The sequence below is a fragment of the Maylandia zebra genome, linkage group LG11, assembly GCF_041146795.1.
Source record: "Maylandia zebra isolate NMK-2024a linkage group LG11, Mzebra_GT3a, whole genome shotgun sequence".
Classification (NCBI taxonomy): Eukaryota; Metazoa; Chordata; class Actinopteri; order Cichliformes; family Cichlidae; genus Maylandia; species Maylandia zebra.
The window spans coordinates 9,392,746-9,414,667 of NC_135177.1; the positions used below are offsets into that span (position 1 = coordinate 9,392,746).

The window sequence follows — 21,922 nt, forward strand, 5'->3', positions numbered from 1 at the left end:
GAAAAATCACACAGCACAAAAAGCATATTTATAATTTTTCCTCGTGCACCAGGAATAGTGGAATTGGCTCGGTTTGTCACCAGTATACCATTTTTTCTTTCTTCTGACCACTACTCATGCTAGGGCCTTCTCCATGACCCGGGTCAGATTGACTACTTTTGCTTTTCAAATATTTATCGACTACTATCTGGCTGTGTCGTCTCACTCACGGCATGACTATTACGTAATTTCGTCTTTGCCTTCTTCTGTTTTTACTGGCAGTTGGCAACCCAACTGCTAGTGGCAGTACAACTACTACTAGATGGTAGTTGTATTGCCCTCTAGTGGAAGAGAATGTAATTGTTCTGCCCGTTACTCATGCCGGTTGCTTAAAGGTGGAACCTGATTAGTTCACATGAAGCCTAACAAGCAGCTAGCAGCACCCACCCATCACCAACAGCTTTATACTTAATATTAATTTAAATGGGTGAGGTAAAAAGAAATCACACCACAAGCAGTTAATATGTCCAAAAAATACCAAAACTACTTTTATACAAGGCTGAACACATGCTCATTTTTGCTCCAAAGTTAGACTCAGTCTTTGGCATGGGCTTCCTTTTTTTTCACAGCCAGGGTTTAACGCCTGATCAGCCTGAGCTTTCTGTCTCTCCCCCTCCAGTACCACTGAGTCCTCCCAGCAACCTCCAGTTTTCTGACATTACCCACAACTCGGCCCACATCAGCTGGGACCCCGCACCTGGTGGAGTTAATGGTTACCGCATCATGTGGGACAAGACAGACGGACTAGTCACAGACGAGGTGACGTGTGACCGTTTTTTTTTTTTCTTTCATGTTTTGGGAATTTTGTTTCTGAGTGCCAAGATTAAATAAGAAATTAGAAAAAAAGAAATGAGAAAGGGATGAATAGTCGAATAATAAAGGGCTAAAAGCCTAACAATAATCATATGAATGGAAAATTTACAGATACTGCAGTTTACGATACTGATAAAGCTTAGTCTTCTGGAAATGTTCTGTGTTATGAATATCATAGATGAAGACTTGAAAAATATCCCTACATTGAGTCTTAGTAGACTTTGCTGTCTTTCAAGTTAGTAGTGTTTATCTTGTTCTCTGTTTAAGAGGCATAGCAGTGGGTTTGTCTGTGGCTACATGATGTTTCTCTGTGTTTCCTGCAGGTGGAGGTTGGTTCAGTGAGTTCTTATGACCTCGGTGAGCTGACGTCTTTGACGGAGTACTCAGTGGCAATTTTTGCCCTGTACAACGAGGGCGAATCAGAACCGCTCACCGATGCGTTCACCACCAGTAAGAAACTGGCTTTTGACTTTTGCGAGTCGCCGTCACCAGTGGAGAACAAATTTTTGTTTTCTGTATTCTTGTTTCCCAACATCTCTGTTGAGGACAATTTAGCCTCAATCTCCAGAAAATAGTTCTATCAATATCATTAAAAGGCAAACCATTTCTCTTATAGTGCCAAACAGTGGTGAATTTTATTACCCTCAGTGGTCCTTTTGCTATTTTGGCAACCTGCCCATCACATTTACACCTCAGCATAATAGCCCAGTCACATTAAAAGGTCATTTCACTGTCCCTGACTATTCCGTCACGCTAACAGATATTGATTTGTTGGAATATCCCTTTGCAACAAGCAGTTGGGCTCCAGCGCTGAGTCAGCTCAAAGAAATGCGTCTGGCAAGCAACTATTAAACTATCCACTTTAAAAGGACTGTTTGCATTTTTTATTTATCTCCTGGCAAAGTTTGTTTAATGGACCAGTTTTCAGAAAGGGGGCTTTATGAACTAACGAAAATGCAATGGCACGTTTCAGCTGTTTGAGTGGGAAGCGGTAGGTTCACACCAAAACGGTGCGACGGTGCTTTTCCGAGAACATTTTGCTGAACTGACAGTTATGTTATAAATTGGGCCAGCAAAAAAGTTTCATAAACTTACAGTGTAATCGGGGCAGAATTGAAAATATTATTGAATTTATGTGAATATTAACACATGAGAAAAAAGGAGGGGAAAAAGAGTCTCAGCTTTTCTGTCTTTCAGCTCCAGTTCCTGGTCCTCTGAATCTACACTCCAGTGAGGTCCGCACGGACAGCTTTAAGGTCAGCTGGGATCACTCAGCCAGTGACATTATTCTCTACAGACTCTCCTGGACACCATTCGATGGTGGCAACACAAAAGAGGTTAGTTCCACTAAAATACAGAAGGTACAGCACTGTGCAAAAGTCTTGAGCCATCCTCCTTTTTCTATATTTTGTTAGGAAAATACTTTAGTAATGTTGACGTCCAGGCTCTGGGGAGACCAATCCATGACAGATAAGACTCCACTGTCGGCTTTTCTGTATAAGTATACAGTAGCATTTTACAATAATGTCACACAAATAATTATTAAGGTATTAGTAAGCGTTTAATTCATTATTTATGCCGCATTGCCATTTGTAAATACAGATATATTATTATTACTATGATTATTATTAGTTACTAGCAGTGCATGCTACACCATGCACAGCAGTATACTAAGGAGGAATGATGATAAATAAAATATGAATTAAACACTTGCTAAAACTTTACTAATACCTTACTAATGCTTAAAAGTATGATATTATTATGAAGAGCTATCAAGTATATTTTTACTGCTCTGGGTCTGCGTTTGGGATCATTGTCATGTGGAAAAATGAAGTGTTTGCCAATCAGTGTTTCCAGATGGCTTTGGCTGGTGAATCAAAGTCTGACTGTACTTTTCTGCGCTCATAATTGCATCACTGGCTAAAATTCAGCTCCCAAAGCATTACACAGTCTCCACTTGTTTGTAGTTGCAGATACACGTACGTCTCTCCTGACCTTGACATGTTGATGACAATATGAACAAAAGATTTCAGACCTGTTGCTTCTCATTTTCATCCCAGTTCTTTATCCCAGTTCTGGCCCTTCAGGTCAGCTGAAGTGGCAGAGGCATCTCTCAGGTCCTGTGTCAGATGAATTTTCTCCTATTTGTTAAATGCAGGACTTTCAAATACTCTTCAGCAGCCTACCACTTCTTCTTTTGCCACTTTTTCAGTTTCCTAAATATCTTGGGACTGCACGCCATCCCAAGATATTTTATCCCAGGTTTTGTACTAATAGCTCTTTGGGAATCTTTAAAAATGTATAAGAAAGTTTGGCTTCTTGGTAGCAAAATATAAAGAAATAAAGGCTGGCTTCAGACTTTTGCACAGTACTGCATGTGTTTTAGATCAGTAAGAGTCAAGCATCCAACAGCATAGAATCACAAGGTTAAGCTTGCAGTGTTATTATGCAAACAAAACATATTATTAAGCATCTGAAGAAAATAATCTGCATGGATTTCATTTAGCCTGGAGTCCAGTCATTATCTCTTTTTAAGAGGAAGCAGTAGCTCCACTCCATGCGCATGGATAAAGAGCAGTCTGTCTCCTATAGACTTACACAGAAGCTTAACTACACTACCGGTAGCTGGTAAAACCTCTGGCTTGGTTGAGTATAAATAAAGGCTGAATAAATCTAGAAATTAATGGCTAGGGTGTTTTATTACTATGATCTGGGGTTTAGAGACAGCTGCAAGGCAGCGATAGAGCCCTTAGAGTGTGTGTCTGTGTGTGTGTTTGTGTGTTTTGCTGAGAGTCATCGAAGCTGAAAATAACACTCTGGGGAGCTGGAGAGGTGGGCTGGTAATACCGCCAGACTAGAGAAAGGGATACATGCAGCTTTTCTCTGTTTCTCACCCACATACTCCGTGTGCTGGCACACACACACACACACATTTACATCCTTCATCGATTTTCTCGGTATTGTTACATCTGAGAGGGGATTAGACATAATGCATACAGCACAGAGTGAAATGTTATCCATACAAAAACTTTATGATAATTTGATATCTTTCTTTTTAAGTTGTCTTTTCTTTTTTCAAAAACGTATCTGCATGAGTCTCAGGAAACAATAAAATAAAACAGAAAATTTTACATTAAATGGAAGAAGATGTAAAAAGGAAAGGGAGACAATGACTCATAAACAATACACTTGCTTCAGGGAAAGCACAAATTGCCCCCGTTGGTAAAATCTGCATGCAACTGTACCTCGGAGGGTTTTGCAAAGAAACAAATACCTCCGCATAATCTGGTTATTGAGCCATCTGGAGCAAATACTAATTTCAGGGTTTCTCTCGGTAGAAGTGTGCTGTACTCTTGTTGACCTCTTTGTGTGTACCTTGGGGTCTGATTTTTTCCTGTATAAAACAATTTGTAGTGGTTCTTTGGACTAGTGCAGATGCAGCAAGTCCAACTGGAAGCATTTTGTGTTCGTAGGAAACCACACACACCTGTGATAGTTATATCATAGGAAACATGTAATCCAGTAAGACTTATGCTCATGTTATTTTTGTTTTGTTCAACATAACAATGAAAATACTACATGTAATCTCCATGCATACCTGCTTCATTACCACCTGCACTACCATTTCCTGCTGTTTCTCCCTCTACCTGCAGAAATTATGAGATGACTTATTATTTTAGGTTTTCAGCGGCTTTCTCTCCTAAAACTCAGTCACGACCTTGGAATTTGACAGCCTGGAGTTTTTCATTAGAGTATTAATAACATCATCAGACTGTTTGATAACATTCTTGCTGTTTTGCAATATTTGAACTTACAAAATTCTTCAGATTCAACTTGTTCTGGCAAATATAGCAGCAAATAAAAACACAAATCACTTAAAGTTTTTAAGTGAGTTTATCACTTAACTGTAATTGCTTCAGTAACAATACTGCTGAAAGTACTGTCTATATTTTTTGTTTTGTCTGAACAAAGTTATAGAACAACAAATCTGACATTTTTGGAAACTATCAGCCATCACGTCTCTAAAGTTTGGAGAGACCGCGCTGTTGGAAATCAGATCTAATATGAGGTTTGTTTCTTTCCTGTAGGTGGTCTTGAGTGGAAGTGATAACAGATACACACTGACCGGCCTCAGTCCCTCCACTGAGTATGAAGTTATGCTGACGGCCATATTCAAAGACAAGTCTGAGAGCGACACAGTCTTTGTCACTCAAACCACATGTAAGTGTGACGAGGTTGTTTAACTCACAGAGCTGTGAGTTTTTGCTTTATCTAATCAATATTAAACTTGACAATAGTAAGGCTCACGGCTTTCCTTGAGATGTAATTCCTCCTGATAGAGCACTGCTGTCTGCTTATTATAACAGATCAGTGCAATCACATGTGCATTTAGGATAAGAAAATGAGCATTTCTGAGTCAAAGCAAAGCACTGCATGAACACATTTGCATTGATTTGTTTGTCTCAGCTTATCTCAGGAGAAGAAAATCAATTTTACCATCAGTGATTTGTTACGTATTCCTGTCTAATTGGCTTACTTATCGACACAAAGAGTTGTTGAGCAGAGTTTGAATCCAATTATCTGATTTGTCCTCTTTGTATTTCCCCAGTGCCCACACAGACAACAACAACTTCTACCAAAACCACAGGTAAGAAGCGTCTGAGCTGGCTTTCTGTAAAGCTTCAAAATGTCAGCAAAAACCAGGTCAGCTAGTCTTAGGTACAACTGTGCCATGAAACTTAAAAGCAGTTGCTTTAATTTTTTTGCTAGCATGTGTCCAGTGGACAGAAGGCTAATTTCACTTGGTACTTTTTCTGAAAAACTATCCCTGCAAAGAGACTGGCCAAATTTTAATCATGGCTCAAGCCAAGGCATCTGTCAAGGAAGGCAATTTCCATTTTAATGCGAAAGGCTCCACTAGCTGCCAGTGCAGGCCTATGTTGCCAAAGTGAAAACGTAGTTCTCTTAGTCCTTGTAGCAGATTTTTGGCCATTGTTGCTTATTTATTTTCAAGAAGCAAAAGCAAAATTACCGAGTAATTAGAAAAAGAAATGTTGAAACTGTTCATTTTAAAGAGAAAGTTGAAATGCTGATAAGAGTCTCTCCTAGAAGTTTGAATTTATATAAGTGTGTTTACCAAGTTGGCTTCATCCAGAGACTGGAGGCCATCTGGAATGGGTTTTTGTTGTTTTAGAAGCAGACTACAGCTAATTGAGTCTTGTGGCTTCAAAAGCTTACAAAAGCAACATGTCTCCTTTACTTAAGTTTTTGCCCACTGTCCTAGAAAGTTTCACACAGCACATCTGCTTTGTTTAAAAATCCAAGTGGCCCTCTAAAAAACACAGTTCAAAGCAGCCGACTAAACACCAGCAGGTTGCCTTTGTTTAAGAAAGAAGAAAAAAAATCATAGTTAGTGCTTTAAGGATGCATCATATAAGCTAAACAAAAGCATTTTGTGAGTGCTTGTGAGAATACTTTTCTTTAGCACCCCAAATCACAGTGTGTCGAGCTGAAACTGAAACTTTCACGCTGGCTTTTTCCCCCTGATATTTTTACAGTGTGAAGAAAATAAAGTTTGAGCCAAGCCTAATTTTTTGAGAAATAATATCTAGAGTAATTTGGTACAGTAACAGCGAATCTGTGATGTGGTGTCTCAGCGGCACGTCAGGCTGTGAGAAACCTTCAGCTGAGTGACGAGACCACCCAGAGCTTAGAGGCTTCGTGGGAGCTGGAAGACCCCAACGTGGAGAGCTACAGGGTCGCCTACACAAGCCTCAGCGGAGATCACAAGGACTCTGTGAGTTGGAGGTTTAAGGGTTTATGTTAGTTCCCAGATTTTAATTATTTTTTTTCCCTCTCAAGAGGTGTTTTAGATCCGGGTTACATGTTTGCAGCTTCTAAAGCTGCCCTCCATCACAAACTGCCTCCCTGGTGAATTGTGAATGCTGATTATGTGGAATAGACAACACTGAAGTTGTTTTTGGAGGAAGATTATTGTTGTTTCCCACCTCCATCCAACTGGATGGCCCTACAGCGGTCAGCGTTGGGTCATCTGCTACAGTCAGAAAACTGATTACACTTTTAGTCCCGGGCCACTTAGCCCCTCGTTCTTGATCCCTCTATCTCTTCTAAGAGCCCTTGAGCTCAGTGCCATGTACTGACCCTGATCGCTGATGCACACACACACACACACACACACACACACACACACACACACACACACACACACGAGTAGTCAGCCTTTCCCTTATTCTTCTTCTGTCCCTCTATCTCTCTGTTTCTCTTCTCTATCCTCCAGCCTCCCTTCACTCCCCCTCCCCTCTTTTAATTTCCCAATGTGGTGTCAGAGCCGTAGAAGATGGAGAGTCCAGGCCAGGCCGGCAGACATTCCATTATCTTTTCAGCAGCCATTTACCTCACTGCGAGTGGGGATGGAGGGCAGCAGAGAAAAGAGCAAAAGAAACAAAGGGAGGTGGGAAGAGAAACAAAAGCTGCACAAAATGCGAGGAAGCTTAAACCTGTCTGCCGGCTGATGGCCAAGGGCCGTTGCAGGTCACACGTCTTTTCCAAAGTTTCGGCATGTTTTGTTGCGGACGTGTATGAAAGACAGATGAAAGGAGAAAGAGAGAAAACTCTGTTTGTTTGTTTATGTACCTGAAAATGCACGCGTGTGTCTGCACCTCCACTTGGACACAGTGTTTCAGCACCCAAGTCACAGTGGACAGCTCCTCCCCATCCTTTGGGTCTGAATAGCCTTGTCTCAACACTCATGTCACGTCTTGGTGTAGAAGTTGAAGACCAAGAAGGCAGGACGTGCAAAAATGAGATAAACACAAACAGTAAATTGTAAAGAATAACTGTAATCCAATAGGGTCCAGAAAAGATGAAGACCAGGTAATACAAGACATTCACAACTGTACATGGATGATGCAGTTCACACCTATTGCTATTTATAATATCAGTTAACAGGAGTTAGTCAGTTTTTAGTCCTGACAGTTTTCAATGAGGAGAGAAAATTTGAAAGAACTGAACTTAATTCATAGTAATAAAATTTTCAGCAATTAGACTCCGAGGAAGCTACATTAGCAGAGCATAGTCCAAAAGTGATACAAAGTAGGACAGGACCTACCCAGGGCCTAAATCCTGGTGGTGGCAGAGATGAAGCAGTGGAGACCCGACAATGAAGTAATATGAAGACTAGACTAGCAGCCCAAACACCCAGGAATGCAGGCAGAAGAGTGAATACTGAATAATCTTCCTTACTGAACTTGCACATAAGTTTCATTATTGAAAGATTGAAATAACTTGGTTGTGTCAGTGCCACGTAGTTTTTCAAGCTCAAATGACTTACAGTTTAGTTACAGATATCCTCAGTTAGATGCCAGAGCAGTCAAAGTGTGCTTTTAAACTGCGTTGCATAATCTCAGTAGTCACGGTTGTTATGGAGCTGCAAATGACTGTAATTTTCATCATTCTAAGCACTTTTAGAGGAGCAATTCGTAATGCTCAACTTTTAGTGCTCAAGCCAACATGACTGAGAGCATGAGTGCCCTGCGTAATGAAAACTTTGACCTCCTACAGTTTCAGGACAGCTGCGGATGAACAATATGTGTGCTACAGTGTAGCTGAAAGCACCTTTAATAAAATCCACTTGGTGTAACTTATCGAGATTGTTTTGCCAGCCAGTGAATCTCATTCTTAGTGTATCTCTATCAAGTTTTAAGTATACTGTAAACTATCAGTCTCATCATGATTAGCTTGTTGCCGCAGAAGAAATACTCAGAGTACAGGGGGTGGAGGTGCGGGCTGTTGGATAAAAAAGGAGCTAATTTAAACCAAGTGGTACTTTTAGGATGCAAGCAAACATCCAGGGAAATATTTCAACAGTTATAAATGAAGACGGGGCAGTAATGGGGTTTTTCTCAGCTATTCCCTGCCCCACTTTTGCCATCAACTGACTTTATTGACTGAGCTGAATTGAAAAGACTTCTTAAACTTCCTCCAAATGTCCCTTTAACCCAGCAGAGCAAAGATGCTGTTTCTATACCCAGTGTGCTATATATATATATATATGTGTGTGTGTGTGTGTGTGTGTGTGTGTGTGTGTGTGTGTGTGTGTGTGTGTGTGTGTGTGTGTGTGTGTGTGTGTGTGTGTGTGCGCCTGTGGCCCATTCAAATGTTCCCAGAATGTGTGCATTCACGTGTGTGTTTGCAATCGTAGATGTCAGTTTCTGGAGGTGAGAGGAGAGCAGTGCTCGAGCCTTTACAATCAGACACCAGCTACAAAGTGACAGTCACTCCGGTGTACAGCGATGGACAAGATGGCCTTGGTGCATCTGCCATGGGTTCCACATGTAAGGCTAACAAACACACAAAATGCAAAGCGCACACACACACACACACACACATCCCTGGCTTACTGTATTGACCATAATGCTGCGTTTCTCCCTTTTCACAACACAAAGATGCAGCTCCCGGTTTAGGAGAATACTGGAAGTTAATGACAATGAATTTCATCGCTGTGAGCAGGGCTTTCATTTGCATTGCATTAATTTCATGTTCATTTACGTTCTTGAAGGAGATTATAAATCAAAGCCACGACAAATACTGATGCATTCCTAATTGTCTTAATGAAGGCCACTCATAATTGCTGCAGCGCCTTTCATTAATGAGACGATTAAATTATTTTGCTCAGGTCTAATTGATTTTCTCAACTATTCTCTAGATTACCTCTTGTGAGCCAGCAGTGGCTGTCTCCTCATCGCACAGAGAATTGAAATGTCAGACAAAACATGTCTTCTTTTTAGATGAGAGCACTATAAGTCATTGTAATGCAAATAAAAATCTACTTAGCTTGAAGAATTATGCATCAGAGCCTGGTGTACAGTAAGAGATGATTTTGTGTGTTTTTTTCAGTGATGAATATTATTCCCTAAATCAGTTCCTGAAGTAATGTGTTATTTCTCTAATGTGGAAGTGCACAACTCACACTCAGCCCTGTCAAGGCTGGATATTAGACCTGTAACACCTAAAAGCGTCTCTTGTAAATTCAAAGACTCTCAAGTGCTGAAAGCATGAAAAACTGTCCCAGTGGACAGCAATTGTTCTATCAAGCTGAATATAAGCGCTGAGCTTCAGATTTATATAATTAAACATTAATTTTATCATTTTTATTTAGAAGTCCTTGGGTTGATTGTCTTTATAACTGATGACTTAGGTGAATTAGTTCTTATGTTAAAGTTTTAGCATGTGTTAGTAATATCAGCTGCAGTTCTTAGAAGCTCTTCTATGTTCTGGTTTTGCTTTGTTTTTGGCAGTGCCGCTCTTGCCTCCTGAAAATCTGCGTGTGTCAGAGGAGTGGTTCAATCGCCTCAGGGTCTCGTGGGATCCACCTCGGTCTCCTGTTGAGGGTTACAAGATCGTCTACCAGCCCCTCTATGGTACACACACACACACACACACGCACACATACATTCTGTTTATTACTATTATTCTATCTAAATATACCTTCTTTTTCACCTTCCTTTGTCTAGCAAAGGAATATACAGTCACTCAGGGCTCTGCTAGGTATGGCTAATCACATGGCAACAACAGTGCATTTAGGCATGTAGACAAAATCAAGATGACCTGCTGAAGTTCAAGCTGAGCATCAGAATGCATAAGAAACATGATTTAAGTGACTTTGGGCATGGCATGAATCTTGGTGCCAGATGGACTGGTCTAAGCATTTCAGAACTGCTGATCTGCACACACATAAGACATGAAACCTTGAGGCGGATGGGCTACAGCAGCAGAAGACCACTCCTGCTTCCAGTAGGTTAACGCCCCCTGTCACAAAGCTCAAATTATCTCAAACTGGTTTCTTGAATATGGCCATCTCAATTAAACAGACCAAATGTGGGAGAACATTTTGATCATGTCAATATGTCAATATAGCCCCAAATCTATGAGGAACGTTTCCAGCATCTTGTTGAAATTAAGACAGTTCTACAGGCAAGTGGGAGTAAAACGTAGTACTAGCAAGGGGAACCTAAGAAAGTATCCTGTGTGTGTGTGTGTGTGTGTGTGTGTGTGTGTGTGTGTGTGTGTGTGTGTGTGTGTGTGTGTGTGTGTGTGTGTGTGTGCGTGCGTGCGTGCGTGCGTGCGTGCGTGCGTGCGTGTGTGTGTGTGTTTTATATCGTGTATAGCTGATTGTTAAGGACCCAACACTGAAAAATCTGTGACAGACACATAATGTCTGACAAAACAAAAGGCTCTCAAGGTGTTTTGGTTTTCCTGATAGTGGCTTCTTAGTTTTTCTTTTAAAATGAAGTTCAAAGCAAATGTCACCATTTGGCACTAAAATAAGACGTTACCCTAACTCATTTATTTATTTTTTGTCTTGAGGCATCATCAAAAGCCCATTTTCACTGTCATACTGCTTCTCTAGTTCTAATTGTTTCATCTTTCCAAAACAAAACAGGTTTTTTTCCATTTTTCCTTTCCATGTCTGTTTTTAGTCATCTAAACACAATTACTGTGTCTCTGAGGATCCAGCTTTAAGCAGGACAGACTGCTGATTTTAGGAAATTGTATTGAAGAGAAATAATTTTCAGCAGGCTGCTGTTTTCATGGTAAGAGCCATGGAGGGAAGAAAAGTGTCTGTGTGTGCCTTCCTACACACACGCAGCTATACAGCTACCATATACTTAATACAGGTATAAACACACTAAGTTTAGCAAATGATTAAAATGCACAGCACACATGCAAACACACAGCTTATTTCCCTTCACATTGTTCCAGTGGGCTGTGTGCTGTAAAAATAATTGCTACTCTGTCTGTATTTATCTGTTTTTATTTATTTATTCTATTGTATTTGTTTCATTTTTAATTTAAATCTTTAATCTCTGTATTCAAGGTTGTTATTATTTTGTAAAACACTTTGCAGCAGTTATCTGGGAAAGCTGCATTAATACAGAATGTTACTATTATGTCTTTGTTTTTAATTTAGTAGTCAAGTTGAGGGCATCGCTTCGTGTGTTTGTGTATATAATTAAATTCAGGTTTATTTATATAGTGCTAAACCAAAACAACATTCAGGGGCTTAAATGTGTATTATATGTCTTGATTCAATCCATGCTGAAAGCATTTGATATATTTCATGACACATGAAATATAGGGAAACATTATTTTATATTAAAATGTAGAAAGGAATTATTGTCATTCTAATATTATACTGTTAGAGGCTTAGTTTACTCGAAGATACTCGAATAGTTGGTTTTGACTTCCATCCATCCATCCATCACTTTTTTTCCACTTATCTGGGCCAGGCAGGGGCAGCAGCCTAAGCAGAGAAGCCCAGACCTCCCTCTCCCTGCCCAGCTCCTCCAGCTTTTCAGGGGGAATATTAAGGTGTTCCCAGGCCAGCTGACACATATAATCTGTCCAGCGTGTCCTAGATCTGCCCCCAGGGCCTCCTCCCAGTGGAATACCTCACCCAGTAGATGCCAAAGAGACATTCTAGTCAAATGCTCGAACTGGCTCCAAAAGGAATGGAGGACCAAGCTCCTGCAACGGTTGTTTAAGGATTGAATTGCCAGTAGCAATGAGCCAAACACCCCATACACCCAAAGCACCTCCCTGAGGGACACAGTCGAATGCTTTCTCCAATTCCACAAAACGCACGTAGACTGGTTGGGCAAACCTTTAAAAGACCCGGTCCAGTGTTTCGCGACTGAAAACCGCTTTGTTCCTCCGGTATCTGAGGTTCGACTGACGGACGGACTCTCGTTTTCAGCACCATGACTTTCCCGGGCAGGCTGAGGAGTTTGATCTCCCTTTAGTTGGACACACCCTCCGGTCCCCTTTCATGAAGATGAGAACCACCAGCCCAGTCTGCCAATCCAAAAGTACTTCCTCTGATCTCCAAGCAACATTGCAGAGGCACGTCAACCAAGACAGCCCCACAACATCCAGAGCCTTCAGGAACTCAGGGCGAACCTCGTCCACCCCAGGAGCCTTGCCACTAAGAAATTGTTTAACTGCCTCAGTGACTTCACCCCCGGAGATATACAGTGGGGCAAAAAAGTATTTAGTCAGCCACCGATTGTGCAAGTTCCCCCACCTAAAATGATGACAGAGGTCAGTAATTTGCACCAGAGGTACACTTCAACTGTGAGAGACAGAATGTGAAAAAAAAATCCATGAATCCACATGGTAGGATTTGTAAAGAATTTATTCGTAAATCAGGGTGGAAAATAAGTATTTGGTCAATAACAAAAATACAACTCAATACTTTGTAACATAACCTTTGTTGGCAATAACAGAGGTCAAACGTTTACTATAGGTCTTTACCAGGTTTGCACACACAGTAGCTGGTATTTTGGCCCATTCCTCCATGCAGATCTTCTCGAGAGCAGTGATGTTTTGGGGCTGTCGCCGAGCAACACAGACTTTCAACTCCTGCCACAGATTTTCTATGGGGTTGAGGTCTGGAGACTGGCTAGGCCACTCCAGGACTTTCAAATGCTTCTTACGGAGCCACTCCTTTGTTGCCCGGGCGGTGTGTTTTGGATCATTGTCATGTTGGAAGACCCAGCCTCGTTTCATCTACAAAGTTCTCACTGATGGAAGGAGGTTTTGGCTCAAAATCTCACGATACATGGCCCCATTCATTCTGTCCTTAACACGGATCAGTCGTCCTGTCCCCTTGGCAGAAAAACAGCCCCATAGCATGATGTTTCCACCCCCATGCTTCACAGTAGGTATGGTGTTCTTGGGATGCAACTCAGTATTCTTCTTCCTCCAAACACGACGAGTTGAGTTTATACCAAAAAGTTCTACTTTGGTTTCATCTGACCACATGACATTCTCCCAATCCTCTGCTGTATCATCCATGTGCTCTCTGGCAAACTTCAGACGGGCCTGGACATGCACTGGCTTCAGCAGCGGAACACGTCTGGCACTGCGGGATTTGATTCCCTGCCGTTGTAGTGTGTTACTGATGGTGACCTTTGTTACTTTGGTCCCAGCTCTCTGCAGGTCATTCACCAGGTCCCCCCGTGTGGTTCTGGGATCTTTGCTCACCGTTCTCATGATCATTTTGACCCCACGGGATGAGATCATGCGTGGAGCCCCAGATCGAGGGAGATTATCAGTGGTCTTGTATGTCTTCCATTTTCTGATGATTGCTCCCACAGTTGATTTTTTCACACCAAGCTGCTTGCCTATTGTAGATTCACTCTTCCCAGTCTGGTGCAGGTCTACAATACTTTTCCTGGTGTCCTTCGAAAGCTCTTTGGTCTTGGCCATGGCGGAGTTTGGAGTCTGACTGTTTGAGGCTGTGGACAGGTGTCTTTTATACAGATGATGAGTTCAAACAGGTGCCATTCATACAGGTAACGAGTGGGGGACAGAAAAGCTTCTTACAGAAGACGTTACAGGTCTGTGAGAGCCAGAGATTTTCCTTGTTTGAGGTGACCAAATACTTATTTTCCACCCTAATTTACGAATAAATTCTTTACAAATCCTACCATGTGGATTCATGGATTTTTTTTTCACATTCTGTCTCTCACAGTTGAAGTGTACCTCTGGTGCAAATTACTGACCTCTGTCATCATTTTAAGTGGGGGAACTTGCACAATCGGTGGCTGACTAAATACTTTTTTGCCCCACTGTATCAGTTGTCCGCCTTGTCTCCAGACGCTGCTTACGCTACAGAAGACTTGTCAGTGGGATTAAGGAATTCCTTGAAGTATTCCTTCCACCATCCAACAGTGTCCTCAGTTGAAGTCATCAGTGCTCCACCCACACTATACACAGTCCAAGTAGAGTACTGCTTTCCCCTCCTGAGTCGGCTGAGTCATATCTTTGTGTTTATCTTGTTTGTAGCGTGTGCCTTAAAAAAATCAAAAACGTTTATCATTGTTTGTTTCCTTTTTACACCAGTGTGTATGTGTCTTCTTCTCAGTTCACGGTCCAGTATTGGAGACAACAGTGGATGAAGATGTGAACTCCATGCTTATTGTCAATCTACAAAGTGGGACAGAGTACAGTGTCCGAGTCAAGGCTTCCTACCCTGCAGGAGAAAGTGAGCCACAGCTAATAAATGCCAAGACATGTAAGTGTCCTTCTCATAAACCTGCAAGTAACAGCACAGAAATGTAAATGCTGAGGAACTCGTTATCCCTCACAGTCTCTTGGCTGTTACAGTTCATTACCATAAGATTGTGAACATATGCAAGCATAATTTTAAATTGCACTTTCATTGAAAAAACATTGACTTACTTTTGGGAAGTTATTATATTTTTCGGGGATTTACTCATTCGCCTACCAAGTGAAAGATGTCTGTTTTGATCCCGGGAGGAAACACAAATCCCTTTGGGGTTGTGTCAGAAAGGGCATCTGGTGTAAAAATCTACCAAATCAAACATGCACAAGGGGTTGCCACAGCAACCCCTTATGAATAAAGGAGCTTTATTGGGATGTCACCACCAGCTGGAAATTTTTTAATTATAAATTTGCCACAAAACGTTGTGTGGCAATTAGACGGCAGCAGAAAAGCAAAGTAGTTTAAGGAAAGTGGGGAAGGTACAACATGCATATTAAACACCTGCTGATATCATACTCTCTAATTTCCATTGAGACTTTGGCAAACAGACAGATGGATATTAATATTTTCCTTGCAGGCGGTGAGAACAATCTCTTTTGCATATAGATTTGGTATCAGTAGGTGCAGTAAGAACTAATGCAGGCTTTAATGCTTCTTTCATCTAAAACAAATAGATGAAGAGAGTGGGAGGCTGAGACACCGAGAGAAAAGAGAAAAGTTAAAAAGCACTGCATGCATGCTTTCATTTATGTTGTCTTTTTAGTTTTTTTTTCTTTATGTTTCTGTGTAGTCATGTGAGTTTTCAGAAAACTGCCCTATCATCCCTCTCTCAAAATCTATTGCGGTTTTCTAGGTTTAAGGTCTAATTTCAAGTGGTGGGGTAAATACAAATAAGCTTATACTGTAGTTTTAATAGGTCATCACCACACTATTTCCCTCTGAAGCAAAGTGCTGAGACACGTAAAGCCGAGTGATTAATCAAGTTGCACATCACCTGCAAATAAATGGGCTGCTTTTGATTTCTTTTTATTAATTTGTGCTGCAGTGATGTGCCATCCTTCATCTGTTTTTCTCTGTGCCCCAGTAGGATGACTTACAACTCCCTCACGCCTTCCTGTCTATATAAAGCACTCATAATGAAAGATGCTTTCACAAAGAGAGAAAGATAAAACACGAGGCACTGGGATGCAAATTATACCACCTTCCATATATAAACTTTACACTCTGACACCGGCGTGGCAACAAATTTTTAGCAGTGACTTCAGGACTAACAGAATGCATGTATTTTGTTTTTCAACTTTATCCACATGTTACTCTTTTGGGATCCATGCTATCTACCGCATTATGCTTGTAGTACTGTTTTTCATGCTGTAATTAGTTTTTCTACACTGTTGGCCAGGGATCAAGAAAATATCTCATCACTAAATATTAAACAGAACACATATGAGATGCAATCAATTCTCAATGTGCCGATACATTTTCAGATGTATCGCATTTCCCCATGTTACACAGTGCTTAGTTAAATTCATTGCCAGTAGTTTGGTCTTCTCTGGGGGAACCCTGATTTATAAAGGGAAGTGCATGGAATCATTTGTCATTTTAATAAGGTGGCTATAGTGTCATATTTCCCCGGGCACACTGCATTCATGGCAGCCTCATCAACAGAAGGTTATATGGCATGTTTGCACAAGTAATTTGCACATACTAACATGTAGCATAAAAAGCGAATTTAGTACCCGTAGGACCAGTGAATGAAATTAACTTGTTTCCCTCAGACAAAGCCTAATATATTTTGAAATTGGGTGCTGGAGCTTTTATCATATAGGTTAGCACAAGACTGCAGAAGAGTCTCATGATGTTTTGCAGAAGAAAAAGAGAGGTTTGACTCAAACTTTCCAGTATGAAAAGAAAGGCATGATGAGAAACATCCTGAATCAACTAAATATATACTTTTCCTTTGGGTGCAAAGACTTTTTTTCATCCAGTTGTAGCAAAGGAAGCCAAAATCAGACATTATTTTAACGCAGTGTTTATCTGCATGCTGCTGCACCCACATGTGCATCAGCACCAGCTTGTAGGTGTCTTCCAGTGCCCCGTGAATGTTGCATGTTTGTATGTATGAGAGTAAGTTTATGTGCATCTTTGCATATTATTAATAGAAATGATGGGTTGCCCTATGCATTATTCAAAAGTATTTAAAATAAGGCACCTGCCATATGGTCCCGGCATAAAATATCCATTTACTGGCACAAGAGCCGAGTTTATTTTATATCATCAGCAAATTCTGTTAACAAGGAGGAAAGAACAAGAGTGAGCGAGAGAGGGAGAGAGAGGAAAACAGAAGAGAGAGTGACTCCAGGGAGGTTTGCTTGCCTGTGGTACACTCAAATAACACTACCAAACAAGTTTCAGCTATTAAAACTGCTCAGCTGTTTTGCATTTCACTGCATAATGTCTCTTGTTCCCCCACAAGACACATCAACGCTGACTAATTTTGTTACTTAATGATTTATTTTAACATCTACCCAGCTGAAAGTTTTAGACTATTTACACTTGGTGCACTGTTAATGTTCTGACCACTTTTCTGTTTCATACATAATCCAGACAATTCATTTTGTCCGAAACACTAATAACTGTTTACATTTCCCTTAAAGTGCTTTGCAAAAGAGCTTTCTGTTTGGGGATTTCAAAATTTCTCCTACTTAAACTCTTCATTGTTTGGTGCGTGGAAGGGCTGGGGACAGCAGGAAGTAATAGTGTGTGTGTGCGTGCGTGCGTGCGTGTCGGAGAGAGAGAGAGAGAGAGAGACATTACGAAATGCATATTAGTGAGTGTATTGGAAATTGAAAACTAGAGGTTAATCTGACCTTTCTATCATCTCTACAACTCTTTGTTTCTCTCTAGTATTCCTTGGTGTGTCTGGCTTGTCAGCCTACCAGGTGCGACCCAACAGCATGTGTGTTCAGTGGCAGCCTCTTCTACATACTACAATATACAGAATCTCTATACAGTCCACACTCAGTAAGTACTTTTACTCTTAAGACCTGTCAACAACCCTCTGGCAACCTCCATTCACTAGGGAAGAATGTGTATTCTCCACCCAGTTAGCGAGTGGTTGCTAGCTGAGGGTGCTGCACCAAAAACTTTCCCTGTGTTTGCTTTGCTTGTTAGCAGATTGCTGTGTGGTTTGCAAGTGTTTGCACATGTCTACAAACACTCGCCATTTACTCTCTGAATGCCTTGCAAACTGGAGACAGAGAATGGTTGCCATCAAAGTTAAAGTTGATTGAATTAGGAAGGTGCCTTCCTGCTTCAATCAACAGATTTCAAAAGGTGCAACTTTTATTTCAAGGTGACCAGTTCAGTACCACTTGGCAAGTGGTTTGCAAGTGTTTGCTGACAAGTCGGTCTCTCACACGGTAACCAGGCTCTAAGATTACATGAATGGGGAGACTGTTCTAATTCCCAACACGTAACATACCGACAATTAGTTACGTCCTGAGGCGTCCCACAGGAACGAGAAAGGTAACCTTCTGCATCCCTATGGTACGCGCCAGATTGCGGATGGAGTCTAACAGAATGACGCTCCCGGCAGTAACACACATTCCAGCCGTGTATTCCAGCTCTAACCCTAACCTTAATCCTAACCTTAACCACAGTCTTAATCGGCTTAGATAGTGTTTTCCAAAGTGATTAATGATGAGGAAGTAAAATAAATATACATGTGTCGATTAATTCCAAACTGTTCTCATGTTTCCGAGAGCGTAACATACCGAGGATTTGTCACATAGCGTCGTACGTTACGTTTTGGGTCGAGAACGTGTTGGAATGGGATGATAACAGCAGCAGCCAGCAACATCATGCAATCGGATGGTTGCCGACTCATCTCCAGACCTGTGTGACTGAGACCTTAATTATATTGTATACTGGCATATACTTGTATCTGTGAAAAGTGTAATTATTTTAATTTAGTCCATTGGTAATTTGACCTGTTACAAGCTGCTCACTCTCTGAAATATGGTCTGAACCCCACCTCACCTTTACTGTAATAAAACTTCATCCCAGAAACAAGCAGGAGTTCTCTGCAGAGACACATAGTCAATACGTACATTTTTACTGTGCACCCCCCAGTTGTCCCAACATGTGAGAAACAATATTTTTGCCAGTTAAGTATCTGGAATACAGTTCAGTCAGTAAATCAAACTCTTTACTAGAGTTGTGCTATGCGGTGATGCAGCTGGATTCAGGCTCCGACCTTTTGAATGTGTGTCCTCAAAGGTTTGCAGTATCCTCGTGAAAATGTCTCCTCTGTTTATTATTAACACAAAGACCAGTCAGCTCAGGACACGTGTACTGGTTACGGGTACCTTTCACATTCATGTTGATTTATATTGATATGAGCAACTGGGGAAATACGTGTTATATTTGTTTCATTCTCACATGGCACTGGTTTCTGCTGTGAGGGATCATCGTAAATCTTGCTATTTGCAGAAGGGAAGGGGAGATATGATATGCTCGATAAATGACATGGGAGGAAACTGCTTTGAGAATCGCGCATGTCATCGCAGCAGAAATGAGACCAGGAAAGACACAGAATGTGACCTTTAGACGCTGTTTAATACACAGATCACCTTATTAATCAATGGAAAAAGGGAGCTGGAGGAAGAAAGGGGGTTGAAGCAAAGGGAGGAGGGCGCACAAAAAGGAGAAAGTGGAAAAATATGTTTTAGTTAAATAGAATCAGCCAAGGAAAAAAGTTGTGTTTAACCCCAGCTTTGTGATAGTTTGACAAAAATATAAAACCCAAGTTGTGTTGACCGAGAAGTTTGGAACTCATCCTATCACAGTGAACAATTTCAAGTCGGAGCTTTATTTTTATTCGTCCTCAGGGGGCTATCCCACAAGTTCATATAAAATCTAAAGCCCTCCTGATATTTTTCAGAGATGGCTATCATGTAGAAATTGCTGTATAGATTTGTGGTCATCCTCAAAATAATTTGTTAGTGTAGGCAAGTGTCACTGCTTAGTCCACAGGGTTATTTTTGAAATATCAGTGCAGTAAAAATCAAAACATATTGTAGCAGGCAGGTTGGACTACCGTATGTGCTTCATGGGTTTACATTAAGCCTGAAAATATCCTGTCATTTATTCCTTAATTGCCGTTCAGTGAGATTTGTAGTTGGTAAATGGGTTCCACCCATTTGATTTGCCATGGGAAAGAAACCGCAGGTGTGACTAATACCATTACCAATGATCTTGATTTGCTTTGGTGTGCAAGCAAGGCAGTGTGCACAACATCAAAGCAATGACAGCACAGCAACAAAATTGAATGCAGCTTTATTAAAATTAAACTGAATAACAGGAATGCACTGTGTATGTATATCAGATCTTGGCTCTGCTTTAAAATAGATTTTTCCGACGGCGTTCAGGTTCGTGGTTGCTGTTGATTAAACTAAATTGGAAGCTAGCGTTGGCTGATAAATGTATTAGAGACACGAACAAATTCGGCGTGTGATTTGTGCACGCATTTCATTGCCTTTCGAGGGAAGAAGACAGCAGGAAGAAGGGAGATTTCTCTCCCGTCTTCCTCGCGAACTTTTCGATTTGTCTTTGTCTCTCTCTCCCTCTCCTGCCTGAGTAGCGGTGGGATGTTGAAGTCGAAAGTTTAGAGATTTACTTTAATCCACGCAGAGCCAGCCAGCTGCTTAAACACCTTCTCGGATGGAAACGCGTGGAGCCTCGACAGCTGTTTCCCTAAACTTTATTATCTATGGCTGCTTCCTGCGTGGAGGAGGAGCTAATTTGTCAACCTCCAAGATGAGAGACACATTAGGAAATAAAATTAGACTAAATGAAACTGACAAATGGCAGCCATTAGAGTGTGTACTGTATACGCGAGTTTCCAGTTTGTACCTTTTGGGCTGCCAACATAAATTCTCATGTCTTTTCTTCTCTGTGATCCTCTCGCTCTGCAGCCCGTCAAAACAGACACTACAAAGTACGTGTTTGCAGTCTGCAATCCAGGGGAAATTGTCAAGAGAAGACAAAAGAGCTCAATAACGTGATTTATTTTGATTTTCAGTTGATTTAAGATGTTTTCCCACACTTTTTGAAAACTTTCTCGCTTACCTTTTTGGTGAAGTGAAAGCGGCACATGTGGCGGATTCTCAACCAGTGTATGTGTGTGTGTTGTGCTTTCATCATGAAAAAGATGCCTGAGAATGAATCATTTTGATGCATCACAGTTAATTCTGTAAAGTCAACAAAACATTGAGCTTCATCAGAGCCTTAAACCGGACTCAAATCTGATTATATTTACCCTAATCTGCTAGAAAATACATTATTAATATTATCTTAGATTTTCATTGAGAACACAGATGAAAATGAAGGTGTGTCTTTTGTAAAAGTTCGTCTAAAAAGCATCTCCAGGCGATTTCAGTCTGTTTGCCGTGCATGACTTTTACTGGGAATTTTAATCACTCTAAATCAGCTCTTTTATTTCTTGTTGCCTTGCAGATGGTCAGAGACAGGAAGTGAGGCTGGGAGGTGGAGCTTCCCGACACTGCTTTTACGACCTCACTCCTAGTAGCCAATACCAGATCAGCGTTCACGCGCAAATACAAGAAACGGAGGGACCCTCTGTGTCCATCACTGACATGACACGTATGCTGGGTTTATGTTTGTTTTATGTCAAAGCTGTCGATCATTTCATTCATTTCTATTTATCGTGAACATTTTTAAAGGGGTTGCAAGTTTTATTCTTATTTCTTTTTTACTCATTTCTCATCTAATGTAATCAGTTAATCCTTTACGTCTCCATCTTATGTATATTTTTCCCTCTTTGCACACTGTAGCCATCTCGTCGCACATCTCGTAGCTTAGGTTTTCTTTAATTTGCTCGGTTGCACTCTCGGAAAACATATCGTGTTTGTGCAGTTCATTGGTCTGTTAATGAGGTGAGGTGAACCACACAGCTCCTGG

General features: G+C 41.0%; 1 protein-coding gene across 4 annotated transcripts in view; it reads left to right on the plus strand.

Annotated features, from left to right (window-relative positions):
* The window catches only part of LOC101465895 (collagen alpha-1(XIV) chain), a 175,181-nt gene that overhangs the window by 50,658 nt on the left and 102,601 nt on the right, over nucleotides 1-21,922 (plus strand). For all 4 annotated transcript variants that reach the window (XM_076889756.1, XM_076889754.1, XM_076889753.1 and 1 more), the window contains 11 exons: nucleotides 659-798; nucleotides 1,176-1,302; nucleotides 2,050-2,189; nucleotides 4,941-5,073; nucleotides 5,462-5,500; nucleotides 6,510-6,649; nucleotides 9,074-9,206; nucleotides 10,170-10,292; nucleotides 14,801-14,950; nucleotides 17,846-17,962; nucleotides 21,458-21,604. In XM_076889756.1, coding sequence (XP_076745871.1) covers nucleotides 659-798; nucleotides 1,176-1,302; nucleotides 2,050-2,189; nucleotides 4,941-5,073; nucleotides 5,462-5,500; nucleotides 6,510-6,649; nucleotides 9,074-9,206; nucleotides 10,170-10,292; nucleotides 14,801-14,950; nucleotides 17,846-17,962; nucleotides 21,458-21,604 — 1,389 coding nt within the window. The remainder of the gene's footprint in view (nucleotides 1-658; nucleotides 799-1,175; nucleotides 1,303-2,049; nucleotides 2,190-4,940; nucleotides 5,074-5,461; nucleotides 5,501-6,509; nucleotides 6,650-9,073; nucleotides 9,207-10,169; nucleotides 10,293-14,800; nucleotides 14,951-17,845; nucleotides 17,963-21,457; nucleotides 21,605-21,922) is intronic.